The 21185-nt window shown below is 51.4% G+C and overlaps 1 protein-coding gene across 2 annotated transcripts in view; it reads left to right on the plus strand.

Moving 5' to 3' along the window:
• Positions 1 to 21185, plus strand: part of hivep1 (HIVEP zinc finger 1) — a 34376-nt gene that overhangs the window by 11241 nt on the left and 1950 nt on the right. For both annotated transcript variants that reach the window (XM_084697100.1, XM_084697099.1), the window contains 6 exons: positions 11099 to 11152; positions 12695 to 18489; positions 18590 to 18726; positions 18834 to 19009; positions 19698 to 19796; positions 20537 to 21054. In XM_084697100.1, the coding sequence (XP_084553226.1) occupies positions 11099 to 11152; positions 12695 to 18489; positions 18590 to 18726; positions 18834 to 19009; positions 19698 to 19796; positions 20537 to 21054 (6779 nt within the window). The remainder of the gene's footprint in view (positions 1 to 11098; positions 11153 to 12694; positions 18490 to 18589; positions 18727 to 18833; positions 19010 to 19697; positions 19797 to 20536; positions 21055 to 21185) is intronic.

Below are 21185 nucleotides of genomic sequence, written 5' to 3' on the forward strand. Positions count from 1 at the left end.
AAACTGCAGACCTGCAACGCCTGAGCACAGGGTTAATATACAGGACGGACGCTGGGGTATTTATAGAGCTGGGGGCGTGGGAGGCCAGTGGGTTAGCGGCTAATCTCATGTTGACAGTGCTGTGGGCTGGGGGTGTGTCTGTGTGTCCCTGTAAGTACAGAGGAATCAGGCACCAGGGCCTGGGTCTGTTGAGGTGCTCCTCCAGGGGAGAGCTGTCCTGGTGAGGGAGGAGCAGATCAGTCAGGGCCGCGTTGAACAGAACAGAAGGGGAGGGGAGGTGCACACACACACACAGGGGTACGTGTGTTCTGGGTTGAAGTGAGCTCTCAGACAGACGGTAGCCAGACTCTGAAGAGTTCCGCTTCGCAGTGGTGTTCAGAGTCTCCCTGAGGGGGGAGGGGGGAGGAGCAATGAGGAGGGAGGCAGGAATACCAGCGGTTATTGGTCAGGAGTGTGTGTGTGTGTGTGTGTGTGTAATGTCAGGTGTTTCCCTGCGAGCTTTCTGAATCTGGGGGAAGACTGACTGAGAAAGCAGCCAGTCTGAAAGCAGCCAGTTGGACGACTGTCGACACTGAAGCAGCAGCAGAGTTTACAGGTATTGTTCTGTTCTGTTTTCTTCTGTTCTGAGCGTCTATCTTGGTACTTGTGTGTGTGTGTGTGTGTGTGTGTGTGTGTGTTTGTGTGTGTGTGTGTGTGTGTGTGTGTGTGTGTGTGTGTTTGTGTGTGTGTGTGTGTGTGTGTGTGTGTGTGTGTGTGTTTGTGTTTGTGTGAGAAAGGGATTACACAGCCTGCCCTACTGTGGGACCAACGTGGGCGCTGGTTTTCTTTTCATTTCTTTCTTTCTTTGCTCTCTCTCTTTCCTGCCGCCTTGTGGTTGGGCAGAGTTGACCTCTTACCAGATGGAATACGGGGCCTGGCTTTTTCAAACTGGTCTTATAAAGATTGAACACATTTTGTAAACCTTAGGTGAATAATTTTAGCAGACAGCAGTGTGTCTGGGGGGACTCTATCACCACGGTGATGTGTAGCATCAGTGAGCTAATGAGTGGCATGGTTCTGTAGGACAGTAAAGGTGTTCACCAGGCTAAAGGCTGCTGGTGAACTTCTGCTGGCTCCTTCATCTTGGCTTAGAGCTCTGAGTGACGTAGGGAGAGACATGACCCCAGGCTGGGTGACCCAGGGTGTTGCATAACATCCAGAGGACCTGAACAGAGAGAGAGAGAGAGGAACAGGAGAGAGAGAGAGAGAGAGAGAGAGAGAGAGAGAGAGAGAGAGAGAGAGATGAACAGAGAGAGAGAGAGAGAGAGAGAGAGAGAGAGAGAGAGAGAGAGAGAGATGAACAGAGAGAGAGAGATGTCGACAGCAGTCTCAGTGGTGTTCCTCTCCTCTTACGTAACGCCCCCTCCTGTCTTCCGACATGGCAGCAGAAAGCACCAAGTAATAACATCCCCAGAGACAGCAACAGCAGCATGGTTCGCCCTCTGTATCCTGCTAGACTGTGGTCCTCTGGCTCTCCTGGCTTCCAGGGACACATCAGTCCACCCCTGGGCTGCCTGGACACAGCCTGGGCTGCCTGGACACAGCCTGGGCTGCCTGGACACAGCCTGGTCCTGAACCTCCAGGGTCCTGGACCTCCAGGGTCCTGAACCTCCAGGGTCCTGAACCTCCAGGGTCCTGGACCTCCAGGGTCCTGAACCTCCAGGGTCCTGAACCTCCAGGGTCCTGGACCTCCAGGGTCCTGAACCTCCAGGGTCCTGGACCTCCAGGGTCCTGAACCTCCAGGGTCCTGAACCTCCAGGGTCCTGGACCTCCAGGGTCCTGGACCTCCAGGGTCCTGGACCTCCAGGGTCCTGAACCTCCAGGGTCCTGGACCTCCAGGGTCCTGGACCTCCAGGGTCCTGAACCTCCAGGGTCCTGAACCTCCAGGGTCCTGAACCTCCAGTGTCCTGAACCTCCAGTGTCCTGGACCTCCAGGGTCCTGAACCTCCAGTGTCCTGAACCTCCAGGGTCCTGGACCTCCAGGGTCCTGAACCTCCAGGGTCCTGAACCTCCAGGGTCCTGGACCTCCAGGGTCCTGAACCTCCAGGGTCCTGAACCTCCAGGGTCCTGAACCTCCAGGGTCCTGGACCTCCAGGGTCCTGAACCTCCAGGGTCCTGATGGGTTTCTGTCTGTTCGTCCGTTTACCCGAGGAACAGACAGACTGGGCTGCTGGCTGGGGACAGACACTTAGAGACTGAGGCAGGCTTAGGCAGGGAGAGAGGCAGCTTGAGGCAGGCCCAGAGGGAGGCAGCTTGAGGCAGGCCCAGAGGGAGGCTTCTGAGCCGGTCAGCAGTCTCTCTAGGGGAGCTCTCAGCAGGGGGCACAGATGTAGCACCACACAAACACACACACACACACACACACACACACATCGTACACACATCATACACACACACACACACACACACACATAATACACACACGCACACACATCATACACACATCATACACACATCATACACACATCATACACACACGCACACACACACATCATACACACACACACACCCTACTGCATGGACACCCCAACAAACACACATACCTGTTTATCATCAGTATGCTCAGGGAAAGGAGGGTGTGTTGAGAAGTAGAGGGAGAGAGACTGGAGGGTAACCAGGACTGTGGACCAGACCAGACTAGATGATGCTGGAGGGTGACCAGGACTGTGGACCAGACCAGACTAGATGATGCTGGAGGGTAACCAGGACTGTGGACCAGACCAGACTAGATGATGCTGGAGGGTAACCAGGACTGTGGACCAGACCAGACTAGATGATGCTGAGGGTTACCACTGTGGACCAGACCAGACTAGATGATGCTGGAGGGTAACCAGGACTGTGGACCAGACCAGACTAGATGATGCTGGAGGGTAACCAGGACTGTGGACTAGACCAGACTAGATGATGCTGAGGGTAACCAGGACTGTGGACTAGACCAGACTAGATGATGCTGAGGGTTACCACTGTGGACCAGACCAGACTAGATGATGCTGGAGGGTAACCAGGACTGTGGACCACTTACTAACACATACATGCTGTTCACCCCCTGACTGTAGCTGAGGATGATTCCCTCTACCCCGTTACACAACTCTGGATGTAATACCCCAGGCTGAGGGAGATTTCAGAGGTGCTAGATGGGAATGTTTTGGTACTTCACGATTCAAATCGATTCTTGGGGTCCCCATTCGATAAAAAAAATCTATTCAGGTTTTTTTCTTTCAATTTTGAATATTTTTAGTTTTTTTAATTTAAAAAAACCCCCATAAAAAACAAAACAAAAAAAGTTTTTTTACATTTGTGAATTGCTGTGAATCGCTAGAAGACTGAATCATGATTCATATGTGAATCGATTTTTTCCACCACCCCTAGCGCTAGGTGTGTCTGTGCATGTTGACAACACCTGTCCCAGACTGACTGCATTCTGAGGCGCCATGACAACATCAGCCGACCGGATGTGAAAACAGCCCTTGGCTGAAAGGGTGTTTTTTTCCATACCTGCGTGACATCACCGTTGAACCCAGGTGAGTACACAGGAAGGTGTAGCCCATGGTGCTGTTCATGTGGAGCGTTCCTCTAAGCTGCTCTGTGGCCATGCTGGCTCCCTGGGCTGGACGCCCTGCTGGCCTGCTGGAGAGCTTCTGGTTTCAGATGCGTGAGAGAGCGTCTGGTCTGGAGGTGGTGTATATTGGTTCTGCTCTGGACCAGATGATGGTGTGAGTTGTGGACTGTAGAAAGGACCATGGCCTCTGGACCAGATGATGGTGTGAGTTGTGGACTGTAGAAAGGACCATGGCGGAAACCAACTCAAAAACAGGACCAGAGCAGGGCTGACTCCTGGAATACATTCTTATTGTCATTTTTATTTTATTTCCATCTGCTCTTTTGTCATTTTGGATGATTTGTAAATGTGGTTTTGAAATGCAAGATGACAATGTGAATATCAAATCAAATCAAATCAAATTTATTTGTATAGCCCTTTTTACACGCAAGCATGTCACAGAGGGCTTCACATACGCCCATAGAACTGCCCCTCAACCAACCTAAACCCTCAAGGAAGACAAGGAAAAACTCCCAGAAAAACTCCCAACGGGAGAAAAAATGGAAGAAACCTTGGGAGGAGCAATTCAGAGAGGGATCCCCTCCTCCAGAGACGGTTGGCAAGAGAGAGGAGCAGAACACAAGCTAAACATAGTCATACAGTGTCAATGGGTTTTAAAACACCAAAAATCCATTGTTCGGCTTTATAGACGTTGGATGGGACCTGGAAACTCGCTGTTGACCGTCATGGAGGCTGGTTTCCGGTTGACGACCTGGTCCAGCGTTGGTAGACCGACGACCAGGCAGGTCCTGACAGCTCAGACCCCCCACACCACAAGGGATGTGTGGGGGGGACAGAGAGGAGAACAGGGATTAGAGAATGCCAGGAGCAGCTAACAGTTTCAGTCGTAATAGAATGAGATCCCCACCGGTCAAGTGTGGACTAGTGCAGCAATTTAACAAAGCTAAGAGGGTATGTGATGCAGCCCCACACACCAAGACAGCGACAGCCCCCCTTGGTTGGAACATGAAATCTGTTCCAGGGGAAACAACTCTAAAATAGGTTATATTTATATATGATGTGAGAGTTGTACTAGCTTCTCTCTGCATGCTGCTACATGCTAACTTTGTGAAGCAGAAAGAGTGATTATTTAGCTGTTTCATTTAGCTTCATGGTGTTGGGTTGAGTCTCCTCAGTCATTAACAAGCGCAGGCTACATGTTGACACATTACATCCATATTCCAGATGTCCTGTTCAGAAACGTTCTCTTTTTACACATTAAAATGTAGCTGTAATGGCAGTGACCATAAACAACAAGTTCTGTATTTAGTTTGATACTCAGAGTGACAGTGCAGAAAGTGTTTGGTCATACCACATTTACTGTTCCTCATGTAGGTCATTTCTGGGTTCTTCTCTGATTGTCTAATCCTGTTTGGTAGTTGGCCTCCCTGTAGCCCTCCAGTTAACCTCCAGACCAGAACAGGAGGGATTGTTCTCCTACACTCTGTGTATGTGAGGGAGCGGGGGGGGGTTACGTTGTCACGACCCCTGACCCCGGTCTGCTGTAGCTCAGGGCTCCATCTCTAAGGGGTCCTGATACTGAGACCTAATTCTCCTGCTCTCTCTCACCTCATTCACCTCGTCTGCATGTGATATGCTGTCTCTTCCAGACTCCTGTGCTTCTGTTGTTCATGAATGCGTTAGTGTGGAACACCAGCTTACTGCACTCCTGTATGTCCTCCCAGCCTGCTGATAGAGACAATAAGTCAGCAGGACTCATGAACTACCTCCATCCCTCTGGCACCTCAGAAGAACTCTCCAGACGGGGGAGGGAGAAGGAGAGGGGGACAGGGAAGGAGGAAGAGAAGGAGGAGGAAAGGGGGACAGGGAGGGAGGGAGAGAAGGAGAAAGAGGAAAAGAGTGACAGGGAGGGAGGAAAAGAAGGAGGAAGAGAGGGAGAAGGAGGGAGGGAGAGAAGGAGGAGGAAAAGGGGGACAGGGAGGGAGGGAGAGAAGGAGAAGGAGAGAGAAGCAGAGGGAGGGAGGGAGAAGGAGACCTGGAGGGTTCTCTAGCAGTATGTTGATACTGCTTGTTTGGGCAGGCCCTCTAGCCCTCCCTCCCTTCTCTGTTATCACTCCTCCTCCCCTCCCTGCTCTTACAGGAATTCCCCTCCTCGTCACAGTTGTTCTGAGGAAACCGCATTAACTCCCTGCCCTCAGCTGATTGGCCAGCAGAGCATGTGACTGTTGATGGATGAGAACAGAAAGCTGCTGCTGGTCTATGGTGACTCTGGGATTAAGAAAAACGAAATCAACTAAGTGACAAATAAGGGGTGCAGCATGTAGGAGGCCTGCTTGAGTCGAGCCTGGTCATGTGTACTAGACGCCTGCAGGCCTGGGTGGCAGTTTCAGAGAGGCGTGTGTGTGCATGTGTGTGTGTGTGTGCGTGTGCGTGCGCGCAGGAAGTGGGTCTGTAACTCAGTACTCTGCTCATTTAAAGCAACGGTACTTTCAGTTTCATATAGAAAAAGAGATCTGGAAATCCAGTCTTTTTAGATTTTAAGATACTCTTGAAGCAGTTCTGTGTATCCTGTCCGGTTAACATGTGATTCGAGACACAAGTGGATATATATTTGTTTACTATTCACAGGGCGTTTGTGATTATCTCCATTACTTCATAAAGTCTCTCCTTCACTCGCAGTGCACCGGGGTGAGAATACAAACTATGTCATGTGACAATGTCATGTGACTGAGGGCAGAGGGCAATAGACTGTAGTGCGGTCTGGTTAGCATGTAGGCTGTGTGCTGTAGTGCAGTCTGAACCAGTGGTTCGTTCCTCTTCCTGATATTTTATCCCCGTTTCTCAAAAATGATTATTATCGTCTTTATTTACTGTTATCTAGAGGATGATGTCTTTATGCAGTGACTGTAGGCTTGCAGCAGTGGTCATTATCATGTAGAAGGATGATGGTTTGTTTCTATGTGCTGTGGTGTTTCTGTGGTGTTTCTATGCTGTCATTGGCAGTCTCTGTGTGGAGGGTGTGTGTGTGTGTGTGGAGGGTGTGTGTGTGTGTGTGTTTATGGAGGAGAGTCAATATGCCTCTGGTGGAACTGGAGGTTCACGTTTGGCAGCTCTTCCCTGCCATTTGCCACCCTCCGCCCCCGACCCCCAGACACACACACACACACACACACATCTGACTTGTTACAGTACATCCGATTTTCACAAGGGGCCCACGCAGTCCCAACAATCAGTAGCCTCCAGTCTGCCACCACCCACAGCATCCTGCAGGAGAACACACACATATTCACTCACACAAATGCAACTATACACAACATGCTTTACCAAACACACGTCTTTCTAAAACACACACCATGCTACCCAGCGGTCTCCAGACCACCCTCTGATGTCTTCTTTTAATGTTAATAGTTACTGCGTCTTCGAGTATTTTAGAGGCTGTTCTGTCTTAAATAAGCCATGCTGGAGAATTAGTCATAAACTTGATCCTTGGCACATGGCATATTATCGTCAATAGATCTGACATAGTTCAGTCCTGTACTTTGAAATATCACTTACACTCCCCTCTTAAATTCCATCCACAATTGAATCACGTTTCAATTGTGTTCTGCTTTTCCTCACTGGCAACATGCGTTGATTCTTTTTTGATTGTCTCCCAGGGATATGACAGTTACATGCATGTGAGATCACATGACGAGTGGGTTTAACTGTGGCATGATGTAGCTGTCTCTCTGAGCGTGTCCACCTGCACATCATTAAAGCCTGTCTAAAACGTGCTTCCTTTCATAACCCTTTTGATAAACACAGCAGCACGCAACTATAATCACTCAACAGTGAACAACCTCATAATCATTCCCTGCTGTCTTAATAACCCCTGCATTCTGATGGAATATTTCAGATTTTAACCAAGGCAAGTCTGCCCCGCTTTCTCTCTCCCCTCTTCTTTCTCTCCCTTCCTCAGGGACAGGGGGTGGTTCAGGGACTGGGGGTGGTTCAGGTACAGGGGGGGGGGGTGGTTCAGGGACTGGGGGTGGTTCAGGTACAGGGGGGGGGGGTGGTTCAGGGACAGGGGGTGGTTCAGGTACAGGGGGGGGGGGTGGTTCAGGGACTGGGGGTGGTTCAGGGACAGGGGGTGGTTCAGGGACAGGGGGTGGTTCAGGGACAGGGGGTGGTTCAGGGACAGGGGGGGGGGTGGTTCAGGGACTGGGGGTGGTTCAGGGACAGGGGGTGGTTCAGGGACAGGGGGTGGTTCAGGGACAGGGGGTGGTTCAGGGACAGGTACAGGGGGTGGTTCAGGGACAGGGGGTGGTTCAGGGACAGGTACAGGGGGTGGTTCAGGGACAGGGGGTGGTTCAGGGACAGGTACAGGGGGTGGTTCAGGGACTGGGGGTGGTTCAGGGACAGGTACAGGGGGTGGTTCAGGGACAGGGGGTGGTTCAGGGACAGGTACAGGGGGTGGTTCAGGGACAGGTAAAGGGGGTGGTTCAGGGACTGGGTCTAGCTGTGCTCACTGTGGCTGTGTGCCGGCGAGTAGAGGTCCTGTTTGTGGCTTATGTAAGAGGAGTAATCTGATCTCTGAGTCCTCCCTGGCCCCAGACCCTTCCTTCCCACTATGAAGGTTTTCATGGCTGTAGTCTCTGAGGATCAGGACCAGGCTGACAGTGTTATCAGACACAGGATGGAAGTAAAAGACTCAGAGGTGGAAGGCCTGCCCTAAGTCTGATGGTCTCTCTCTGACCCCGCCTCAAGTCTGATGGTCTCTCTCTGACCCCGCCTCAAGTCTGATGGTCTCTCTCTGATCCCGCCTCAAGTCTGATGGTCTCTCTCTGATCCCGCCTCAAGTCTGATGGTCTCTCTCTGACCCCGCCTCAAGTCTGATGGTCTCTCTCTGATCCCGCCTCAAGTCTGATGGTCTCTCTCTGACCCCGCCTCAAGTCTGATGGTCTCTCTCTGATCCCGCCTCAAGTCTGATGGTCTCTCTCTGATCCCGCCTCAAGTCTGATGGTCTCTCTCTGATCCCGCCTCAAGTCTGATGGTCTCTCTCTGATCCCGCCTCAAGTCTGATGGTCTCTCTCTGACCCCGCCTCAAGTCTGATGGTCTCTCTCTGATCCCGCCTCAAGTCTGATGGTCTCTCTCTGACCCCGCCTCAAGTCTGATGGTCTCTCTCTGATCCCGCCTCAAGTCTGATGGTCTCTCTCTGATCCCGCCTCAAGTCTGATGGTCTCTCTCTGATCCCGCCTCAAGTCTGATGGTCTCTCTCTGACCCCGCCTCAAGTCTGATGGTCTCTCTCTGACCCCGCCTCAAGTCTGATGGTCTCTCTCTGACCCCGCCTCAAGTCTGATGGTCTCTCTCTGACCCCGCCTCAAGTCTGATGGTCTCTCTCTGACCCCGCCTCAAGTCTGATGGTCTCTCTCTGACCCCGCCTCAAGTCTGATGGTCTCTCTCTGATCCCGCCTCAAGTCTGATGGTCTCTCTCTGACCCCGCCTCAAGTCTGATGGTCTCTCTCTGACCCCGCCTCAAGTCTGATGGTCTCTCTCTGATCCCGCCTCAAGTCTGATGGTCTCTCTCTGATCCCGCCTCAAGTCTGATGGTCTCTCTCTGATCCCGCCTCAAGTCTGATGGTCTCTCTCTGATCCCGCCTCAAGTCTGATGGTCTCTCTCTGACCCCGCCTCAAGTCTGATGGTCTCTCTCTGATCCCGCCTCAAGTCTGATGGTCTCTCTCTGATCCCGCCTCAAGTCTGATGGTCTCTCTCTGATCCCGCCTCAAGTCTGATGGTCTCTCTCTGACCCCGCCTCAAGTCTGATGGTCTCTCTCTGACCCCGCCTCAAGTCTGATGGTCTCTCTCTGACCCCGCCTCAAGTCTGATGGTCTCTCTCTGATCCCGCCTCAAGTCTGATGGTCTCTCTCTGATCCCGCCTCAAGTCTGATGGTCTCTCTCTGATCCCGCCTCAAGTCTGATGGTCTCTCTCTGATCTTTCTGGAGACCCAACCAAGCTCAGCTTCCTGGCAGCGTGAGCTCGTTTACACTGACGTTTATACAGAGACACAGCAACAGACACACACACAGCATGACACACACACACCGTGACGGACACACACAGCAACAGACACACACTGTGACATACACACACAGCAACAGACACACAGTGAGAGACACAGCGACAGACACCGCAACAGACACAGCGACACACGCACAGCGCAACAGCACTGCACAGCTGGGTGTGTTTGTGTTGACAGAGGTTCTTTGTTGTGCTCTGCAGCTGGGTAGGGGTGTGGACGTGTTATATAACCTGTGGTGAGTTCCTGGGACAGGCGGATGGATGACTGGAGCAAACACTGTGACATCATCCCCTCCTCAGCCCTGGCCTGGTCGGGTTCCCCTCCACTGAGCCTTCTTGGCAGAGGAGGCTTGTTGTGGATCGTAGAATATCCTCTGTTACCCTCAACTCAGATCTGAGAAGACTGACTAATACTTCTCGTCAGTCACGACCGTCAGTAACCTCTAAACCTTTATAGACTCCAAACCCCCACGGAGAAAAAAGGACAAGACGTAATGTTATAGTTATTGATCTGTTATAGTTGTCCATCTATTTTTTAATTAACTGGAATTACATACATTTACATTTAGTCATTTAGCAGACGCTCTTATCCAGAGCGACTTACAGTAAGTACAGGGACATTCCCCCTGAGGCAAGTAGGGTGAAGTGCCTTGCCCAAAGACGCAATGTAATTTGGCATGGCCGGGAATCGATCCGGCAACCTTCTGATTATTAGCCCGACTCCCTCACCGCTCAGCCACCTGAGTCCTGACTGAATAAATATTCCTGATGTTGTTCACGTTCGTGACCATTAGAGAGCCCAGAATGTGTCCTTCAGGGGGCAGCAATTGGCATTATATCTTCCATCCTCACTTAATCCACCCTCCCTCCCTCCCTCCTCCATCCATCCTCCCTCCATGTCTACTTCCCTTCCCTCCATCCATCCTCCTCTTCATGCTGGAAGTGTCAAGCCTGTTTATATAATTAAAACTGATTATGGCAACATACAGTCAGGGCTCCCAGGTAACTCCGCCCACATGAATGTGTGGTGCATGTGACCCAGCTCACCCACAGTGCAAGTGACCCAGCTCACCCACAGTGCAAGTGTCCCAGCTCACCCACAGTGCAAGTGACCCAGCTCACCCACAGTGCAAGTGTCCCAGCTCACCCACAGCTCATGTATGATAATAGAGTCACACCACCAAGATTCCACACAAGCAAATAAACAACTGAATCAATCCGTTGGTCAACACTCAGTGTTAAAGGTTATAATATCGATTAGAATAAATAAACAGTTTTAAACCTGCTTATACATTTAGCCTTTATTAATCATGACCATGTTCAACTTTGACATATTCACATGCGATGTGGTCCTGTCTGCTGTTGAAGGTGTTTTTCAGAATTCTCCGCTTGCACTACTTTTCATTCTGAAAAGTAATCCTCTTCCTCATCTGTTTCAGATAAGATAGAAGAAGCACAGAAAGAACTCAAAGATCCCAAGGCATCACAGAAAGGTACGACATTTAAAACGTATTACTCTAAACTTGGATGGCTCCTGTATTTACAGTACTAGGCTCTAATAGGACTGTATGAACAACGTGGACAGTGACTCTGGGCCTACAGCCTGTCCCACCCCGGGTGTGTGACGGTGTAGAGCGCTTACAGGAGGGTATTTCCGTACAGATCTCGGTCTCCATTTAGAATGAGGGTAGCTGGGAACTGTCACCAGGGCTGCCAGTCAAGTAATCCTCTGGCAAGCCGCTTGTTAAAGTAGTTCATTCTATCAACAGTGCTGTCATGCTACAATGCCAGCACATACCTTTAGAGGACCCCGTTGGCTCCTATCATCCAAGCGTGATCTTAGAAGGACTCTCCTGCAATCATCAGCTTGTCTAAATCACAGGGAAATGCCTTCAAAAAACAGAGCTTAATTTATGTAAGTGTTTTTTGGAAAAACATTAAGTCCTAAAATAAGCCCAGTGTGGTCATTTGAGTCCACGCTGCTCTGTTTAAAACAGTGGTGCTTAGCTGTTGAGCTGCTGTTCAACAGCAAATAAGACAAAAATGCCCCCGAAATTAAAAGGGACTGTGGCACAGGGACAGATCATTATTTCACCATATTGAGAGAGAGAGAGAGACAGACAGACAGAGAGAGAGAGAGAGACACAGAGAGAGAGAGAGACACAGAGAGAGAGAGAGACAGAGAGAGAGACAGACAGACAGAGAGAGAGAGAGACACAGAGAGAGAGAGAGAGAGAGAGACAGACAGACAGAGAGAGAGAGAGAGACACAGAGAGAGAGAGAGAGAGAGACAGAGAGAGAGAGAGACAGAGAGAGACACACAGAGAGAGAGAGAGACAGACAGAGAGAGAGAGACAGAGAGAGAGAGAGAGAGACAGAGAGAGAGAGAGACACAGAGAGAGAGACACAGAGAGAGAGAGAGACACAGAGAGAGAGAGAGAGAGACACAGAGAGAGAGAGAGAGAGAGAGAGAGAGAGAGAGAGAGACAGACAGAGAGAGACAGAGACAGAGAGAGACACACACAGAGAGAGACACACACAGAGAGAGAGAGAGAGAGAGAGAGAGAGAGACAGAGAGAGAGAGAGAGAGAGAGAGAGAGAGAGAGAGATGAGAGCTGGAGGGATGCGTGGGCCTGCTTGGCTTTAGACGCAGCAGTGCAGGAGATCTCTCAGAGCCCAGGAACAAGACGGCTGCAGAGGGAGACGGCAGTCAGGGATGGTGGTGAACGTTTAGCTGTATGAGAAAGGGGTGTCCACCGATGCTAATTATGTTCAACCAGCAGCAAAACCTTTGAACACAGGTAGAGTACAGACATTTACCTTTAATGATAAAGCTGTAGATGAATTAAGCTCTTTCAAATATCATGATAATGTGGCGATGTTAAGTGATGTAATAATTTAACTTTGACTTTTTAAATGACAAGAAATAAGATCAATTTGATATCAAGCGATCTGGATGGAAAATCTTACAAGAGATCTGGTTGTTGTAATTTAAGAATTTCACATCCTCAGCTGTTGTTGTTGCATCTTCCCAGGGTTCAACGAGAGCAGTCGAAGAAGTGCCGACAGCATCAAGGGGCTGAAGAGGAAAAAGGTTGTGGGAGAGAATCAGCTGAAGAAAATCCCCAAGTCTCCTGTCAAGAAGCCCCCGCAGGCCAAGACCTCAGAGGCCCAGAGGCCGTCCTCCACAACCCCCTCCTGCTCCTACCCCAGCAGCCCGACCCCTGACCCCACCAGCTCACCAACCCAGAAACATGATGCTGATGATGCTCAGCCTGTCGCTGCATCCTCACAGGGGGTCAAACACGAGAGGCTAGAGTCCTGGGCTCCTCCCCCTGCAGAGCCACAGCCTCCAGAGCCTGCTGGCGCTCCTCCAGACGGACTCTCATCTGATACCGGGGCGTCCCAGGGGCGGGCCAGGGGCCGGGAGGTGAGCTGTGAGCGGGACTCCTCCTTCCACACCAGCGCCCCCCTGGAGGTGCTGCTCAAGGCGATGGAGCCTGACTTCAGCACGCTAACCCAGCAGCAAAACTCTTTCCAAGCCACATCCGCTGAGAAACCACGGCACCCTCTTCTCGCTCGGTCCAGTGGAGACGAAAGTGCCATGCCCGCTGTGAATTTCGGACTCCAAACTCAATCGCCCCACATGCAGACTTACTACGTGGACAAACAGGGGAACTACATCGGCATCACATCCACTTTACCGAGAAGCATGCAGCCTTCTACCCAGCCGGCTCCCTTGCAGAGCCCACAGCACTTCGTAACCTCTGTGACCAGTCATGACAAGCCCAGCTTGCACATGAGCTTCAGTGCCGGGCCTTCTTCCTCCACGCTCAGCCACGCTCCGGTCCAGTCCGGCTCCAGCACTTTACCTCAGAGCCAACCGCCCGTCGTGCACACATGCCAGTCCCTGTCCGCCAGCGTCCCCAGCACCATTCAGGTCCCCGTCACGCCAGGCTACAACACGGTCCAGATGGCAACCGTCGTCAACTTTGGGCCGGACCAGATGTGTAGTATCTCCACGAAAGACCACAAGCCCAAGAAGCAGGGGAAGTACGTGTGCGAGTACTGCAGTCGGGCATGCGCCAAACCCAGCGTGCTTCTCAAGCACATCCGCTCTCACACAGGAGAGAGACCCTACCCCTGTGTGACATGCGGCTTCTCCTTCAAGACCAAGAGCAACTTGTACAAGCATAAGAAGTCCCACGCCCACGCAATAAAGCTGGGCCTCGTGGCTCGCTCAGACTCCGGAAGCGGATCCCTCTCGCAGGAGTCTGACAAAGTGCTGGGAGCTCATTCAGACGTAGAGGAGAGTGGAGACAGCGACGAGGAAAGCAGCACCGCAGACTTGGACCCTGACTCCTCCCAGAGCAGCGTCACCGCTCTGTCCGAGAGTAGCCTCCAGAGTGCGGGGACAACGCAAGGCAGCCATTGGGAAGGAGAGCCCGCCAACGTTTTTGAGGCTCTTAAACCGGCGTCCAGTCAGAGAGGCTATGAGCCCAAAGGAACGGCCGCCCTTCCCAAAGTGGTTGTGTACCCCGTCAACGTGTCCCCACTGCGAGCAGACAGTCCCAGGGTCTCCGAGTCAGCTCCGGAACAGGCCGCCGTCCAGAGGCAACGAGACTTCCAGACCGCCAACCTGAGGTCCAATTCCACTGTCCTGTCCTCCCTGAGGGAGGTGGACTGCTCCAACCCTCTGCAGGACGACCTGGTGGAGGAGGATGACCCGCAGTGCAAGTCTCCTCTCGGAGGTGGACATGCTCAGCTCCAGAGGCAGCAAGCCACGGACTTCTCCCAGCAGCAGCAGGGCAAATGCCTTCTCAGTCCTCGCAGTCTGGGCAGTACAGACTCTGGCTACTTCTCGCGCTCTGAAAGTGCTGACCAGGCCTTGAGCCCCCCAAGCCCCTTTGTGAAGATCACCCCGCCAACAGACATGGACGTGTCCAAAAACGCAGTTCCCAGTCTCCCTGTTGTGGTTTCCACGGTGATGCATGTGACCGCAGAGGAGAAGACAAGCGTGGGACGAGGACAGATGCGTCCCCCTCTGGAGACGAAAGCTCTGTCTCTGGAGGAGCGGATATCAAAGTTGATATCTGACAATGAGGCAGTGGTTGACAACAAACAGTTGGACAGTGTCAAACCCAGAAGAACGTCTCTTTCCAGGAGAGGCAGTATCGACTCCCCCAAGTCCTACATATTTAAAGACTCTTTTCAGTTTGACCTGAAACCGATGGGACGAAGATCAAGTTCCAGCTCAGACATCCCCAAGTCCCCGTACACTCCCACAGACCGATCCAAACCAGTATTCCTCCTCTCCGTTCCTCCTCAGTATCCACCAATGGACTGTTTGCCAATAACAAGAAGCAACTCCATGCCCACAACACCGGGGCACTCAGCCCTGCCTCCCAACGTTTCCCCTCAACCACACCCACTACGGATCTGTCAGTCATTTGATGACAAAATTAGCTCTTTGAACGACGATGTATTTTCTTCTGCCCCCTCCACCCCAAACCCAGCTATACATCCTCGGACTCTTGTAAGGCAAATAGCAGTGGAGGATTCCTCCACAAGCGACGGGCACAGCCTTCCCTCGGTGCGCTCCATGGATGAAGGGTACCATGGATCTGGCATGTCCATAGAGGTCATACAAAGAAGCAGATCTTTTGAGCATGCTCTGGACCGCAGCCGAAAGCCCCAGCAGGGGAAAGGCACCATGTACGAGTGTGAAACCTGCCGCAACAGGTACAGGAAACTGGAAAACTTTGAAAACCACAAGAAATTCTACTGCTCCGAACTCCACGGCCCAAAAAACAAGCCTGCAACTGCTAGTCACCCTGAGAATGACGTGTTTCAGACCAATATGCAGCAGCCCATGGCCCCCAGAACAACTGGTATTCCGGGAGTCCTAGAAAACCAGACTTCCATTCGAAAAAGGAGGAAAATGAAGAGTGTTGGTGATGATGACGACCAGTCCCCAACTGACACCACTCCTCCGTGTCCTGCTAGTTTTGACTCCTGCCAGCCACCAACAGCCATAGCGGGTCGGTTCTCTCAGCATGCTGTCATGGTTGAACTGCAGCCACAGAGCATCCCAACACAGGTACCTAACATTCAGCTTGTAGCCCGAGGCACAGAAGCCTCAGAATCCCGGCTGTCGCCTATAAGAGAGGCCCAGATGAGACCTGGTAAAGAGGGTGGGGAGCTGCAGAGGCAAGGCAGTGGGACGTCCGTCATCAGACACACCAACTCCCTCAGCAGACCCAGTTCATTTGAAACATCGGAATCTATCGACAGAGCTTCACCTGTTGATTTCGTTGAAAAGGACTCCAAAAACCTAGTAAAGACCAGCGCAGAAGTTTCATTGGAGAGCTACCATGAGAAGATGTCCATTCCTAAGTGTGCCGACCATGGAAAACAAGGAACGGAAGGTGTTGATGGCAGAGTGGCAGCAACCAAAGAGATCTCTTCTCCCGCACAGCAGTCTCGCCTGGTTCGCCAGAACAACATTCAGGTTCCTGAGATCCTTGTCACCGAGGAGCCTGATCGAGACCATGAAACCCAGATTACGGAGGCAGTAGAGAAACCAGGAGACACGTTCAACTGGCCTCAGAGGAGTGAAAGTCTGTCCAAGCTTCCTGCCGAGAAGCTTCCACCGAAAAAGAAAAGGATTCGTTTAGCGCAGATGGACCACTCGTCGGGAGAATCCAGCTTTGAGTCGTCTCTGTCTCGGAGCCTAAGCAGGGACAGTAGCCTGTCCAGGTGCTCCAGTATTTCAGCCTCTTTTGACAGAGACGAACCCACAAGGTCAGAGAGCCCCTCCAGAGTTGAGAGTGTCAGCAGAACCGCGGAGCCTCAAGGGTTACCCGCAGCTTTTAACACCCTCGGGGTTCCTGGCGTGATGAGGCGCGCAGCGTCGGAGCAGATCAGCTGCACTCAGCCCTCAGTGGAAGTCTCATGCGACTACCGCAGTAAATCCTTTGATTATGGCAGCGTCTCTCCTAGTAGGTCGCTGTCACCAATGGAACAACTGAACTCTGTCCAGACCTCCCAGGTTTCACCGATCCCTCTTATCGAGAGGAGAAGAGGCCCTTTAGGGCGCCAGATGTCTCTGAAGCTGGGCCCGGAGAGCCAGCAACACACCAGGAAGCAGACCATTCCCCTGGAGAGGCTCACTATTTCATGTGTGACTCCTCTATCTCACCAATGGGTTCATCAGACTGCCAAGAAGTACACCATTGCTCAACCTTTTACTTTGCATTCTGGAGATGCACTGTTGCAAAAAAATGGACAAATTGTGCAAAGCATTAACTTGGGAAGCCAAACCCTACAGCCTCAAGTCCATGGCCTTCCTCATCCATGGAATCAGATATCTAAGGTTCAGTCAGTCCAACTTTCACAGCAACCTCCAGCCAAGATCTTAGTGGGCCAAGTAGATCCTCAGAACAAGCATTCTGACCCCCAGGAGAAGAAAAGCTTTGTGCCGAAATACCAACTACAGTGTCCTGCTCTGAGAACTTGCCAAACGTACTGTTTCTCCAGCACACCAGCGACTCAGATAGCTTTGCCAGTCTTAACCATACCCGGTGCCAATCAGATTGCGAGTATTTCAAAGTCTTCAGATGTACTCCACAATGTTTATATTGCTCAGCAGAGCCATCAGGTTGCTGGGTCCATTGTCCTTCCAGTGGGTCCGCGTAGTGACCAGAGCCAGACAGGGCCTGTACCACTGCCACAAATCCTGATAACTCAAGAACAGGACAGTTGCACCCCCCCTGTTGTGGGTAAGAGCAGCCTCTCAACTTTACACAGTCTAGATGTTGACATACACAGTGTCCCGGTCATCAGTAAAGACAGTCCTCAACCTTCAGCTTGTCCTCAAGTAAAACACAGTATCGTTTTCAACATCCAGAACCAAACTACGGAAAAACAAAGACAGGCCTCGCATGGATCTCTACACTGCATCCAGAAGCTGCCGTCTGTGACCCTCCTCCCTCACCAAGAGCCCACCTCCTCCAGCAAGAGGATGCTCTCACCTGCCAACAGCCTGGACATCGCCATGGAGAAGCACCAGAAGAGAGTCAAGGATGAACATGGTGCCGCTTGTCTCACCGACGGCAGGTCGGTAAACTATCTAAACTCCAAGATGGCCGAGGTCACAAGACAGCGAAAACTGATGCTTGTCAGACAGGTGTGCACTACTGAACCAGTAGACAGTCCAATAGAGACTGAGGCCCCGCCTCTGCAGCACGAGAAGACAGACGACGAGGCAGAGTCTCAAGAGACGGCGGATGACAGCAAGCCGATGTCTCCAGACAGCACTGGGCCAGGGAACGAACCACCCACCGTAGTTCCTCAGGAGCAGTCAAGCACCTCTCCAAGTATCCAGGGATCGCCCATGTCCATCAAGGCTTGTCTAAAACCCCAAGACAGGAGTGAGGAGCAGAGATGGACGGCGTCGAAGTCGCCCCTAAGACCGCTGACCTTCCATGGTCAGGTGAAACTGGCCTCGTCTGTGTCTGTAGTCAACACAAGAGACAGCCACAGGCTTTCCTTCCCCAGCCTCAAAACAGCCACCACCTTCACCTGGTGTTACCTGATGAAGAGGAGGCCTCTCCACGTTCCTCAGACAGACCAGAAGATCTCGGCCTACTCCTCCTGGGCTGTCAACCCCAACAACCCCAACCCGCTGGGCTTGCCCACCAAGGTGTTGATGTCTCTCTTTGACTCAAAGCAGAAGTCCAAAACAATTCACTACACCCCAGCAATTACCACCAGCGTCAAGTCAGACATCCTGTCCTATTCAAGCTCTCTTAAAGACATCATGCCGAAGGTATCTACATCCACACATTTTCGTCCTCCATAAATGTGCTTCCCCAGATGGATGTTGTTTGACATTACAACTTAACGTGTCTTTTTACCCCCTATTGTAGGTCCTTCTCACTCAGAAATCAGTAACTTCTGAGAAAAAAAACAAAGGACAAACTGAAACTCAGACAAGTTGCGAGGCGGACAAGGATCAATCTGCATTGAAAACGGAGCCAAGACGAGTGAAAATATTTGACGGAGGGTACGATTCCGAAATTTTACCTTTTCACCGTTTGTGGAATTTGTTCAAAGATCATAGAACCCGATTTATATAATCTTGTTAAATTGCTGTTTTGTTACCTACCCTAGGTTCAAATCTAATGAGGATTACGTGTATGTGCGTGGACGAGGTCGGGGTAAATACATCTGCGAGGAGTGTGGAATCCGCTGTAAAAAACCGAGCATGCTGCGCAAACACATCCGAACCCACTCTGATGTCCGGCCCTACCACTGCACACACTGCAACTTCTCCTTCAAGACCAAAGGTCAGAGTTCAGCTGCTTTGGCTGCTTTTGAAGGAAGTCAGAACCATTAATGCATTACTTAGTCATTCAGTTATTGACATGATTTAGTTACAAGGGTTACAACTAGAGGCATAAGTATATATTTCTAACTGTTATGGATCAGTGCAATATGGATCAGTTAACAATCTTGGCTCCCTTTCAACTTAAACTTTTGTTGATCAGTTATTTTAGGCTCCTAATGAGGTTTGATTGGTTGGACAGAGAGCAGTCTGAGGGTTTATTTGGTTTTTTAGGAGAATATACTGAAAGGCCAAGAGCCAATCAAATTACAGATAATATATTTGAAAAGATGTGTGGGCACATAGGGTTCCTTAAATGTTTCATCCTCTTGGTATAAAACGACCTAATTAACTTGAATAACAAGCCACAGTACGCTTCAGAATGTTTCTGATCTCTGATCTTTTTTCCTGTTGAAAGCCTATACTTTTAAAGATTTTTTTATTCTGTCTCTTAAAAAAAAAAAAAGTCTGGATGATTCACCGTTCTAGAACCTGCCTACCCACGCGAAACTGCAGAGCAGCTCTCAGTGTCAGTTCATCCCACGTTCCTGCAGAAGCATCTTTGTCAGTTACTCAGCTGGCCCAGCCTGCCCAGAGACAGGGACTGTGTTCTGTGTCTCCCTCCTTCCTCATCCCCTCCTCTCTTACAGGTAACCTGACCAAGCACATGAAGTCCAAGGCCCACAGTAAGAAGTGCTTGGAGATGGGGGTGTCTGTGTCTCTAGACGACCAGGACGCTGAAGACTCAGGTAGCTTCCAGCCTCCACACCCTGTCACACATGTACACGTATGAAGACATGACTACCCTGTGACCCTGTGAGTTACCAAGACCAAACCCAGATATAAAATGCCCCTGAGGAAACAGCAGCACATTTCTGCTGGATCAAAGTAATTTGGCTGATGTTGTAAATGCGAATGTGTTGTTGAATAACTCGTTCAGCACAAACCTCCTATGGATTCTGAAGACTAAATCACCCCTTCTTTAGTTGTCCCTGATAATGACTTCACGGCTCGGAGATGTGGAATGTCCCTGCCCGTGGTTCTGCAGCTATGCCATTGATCAGTAGCTGTGCAACGGTCTAATTAGAAATTCTAAAAGCAGCTTCTTTCCTGTTAACTGGGAGCACGTGGGCAGCCTGCACAGCGTTTACAGAGAGGAAATTGCTGCATCTAATTTTAGAAAAAAAAATGAGAGGCTGCTTGCTGCCTGAAAGCTTTCTATGGTCCGGGCGCTGAGAGCGTAGCTGTTTTTCTGTATCTGCCTGTGATGAGGCTCTGGGCCATGCTAGTGTATGCTTGCTGCTGCAAGGCTCCACCCTTTCAAATGCTGTTCACCAGCAGATGTTGTTATTGTGTAAGTAAAACACAAAACAGGATAGCTGCTTTCTCAATTGATAAAATCCCCCCCAAAAAATGTAAATGGAATATTATTGTGGTGTTGACAGGATGGAATGAGGAATATTAACACACCCGTCTCTCGGTTCCCCAGGAGACCGTTACCACGGCGGCAGTGCAGACCGTCCCGACTCGGACGGGGACGACTCGGACGGCCCCGACGACGAAGACGACAACGAGGAGGAGGAGGAGGACAGCCAGGCGGAGTCGGGATTGTCCACCAACCCCTCTGTGTCCGCCAGCCCCCTGCACTTCACCTCCAACCACGAGAGCGCCCCTAGCGCCCTCCTGGCCCAGATGTCCATCAGCCCAGCCCCGCTCCCCCAGCCCCCTGCCTCAGACCTCCACCCCTCTGACTCTGACTCTGTGCCCATGATGAGCCCCGTGTCCCTGTCCAGGCAGATGTCCATCACTGGAGCCTGCTCCAGCCCCCTGGCCTACTCCCCCCCTCCTGCAGCCCCCGGCCTCCCCTCCGACTGCCACACCTCAGACACAGAGTCCGTCCACATGATGAGTCCTCTCTCGCCATGCAGGCAGATGTCCATCGACTACCCAGACTTTGAGGTGCCCCCTAGTCCTCCCCCCCTGGGCCGGGGCTCCAAGCTCTGCCAGGTGAGACACGTGTGCTCCCCCTCTCTCCCTCCCTCTCCTTCTCTCTCCTTCTCTCTCCCTCTCTCTCCCCCTCTCTCCCTCCCTCTCCTTCTCTCTCCTTCTCTCTCCCTCTCTCTCCCCCTCCCTCCCCC

This window comes from Hypomesus nipponensis, chromosome 4 (genome assembly GCF_054491055.1).
Source record: "Hypomesus nipponensis isolate SF chromosome 4, ASM5449105v1, whole genome shotgun sequence".
Taxonomy (NCBI): Eukaryota; Metazoa; Chordata; class Actinopteri; order Osmeriformes; family Osmeridae; genus Hypomesus; species Hypomesus nipponensis.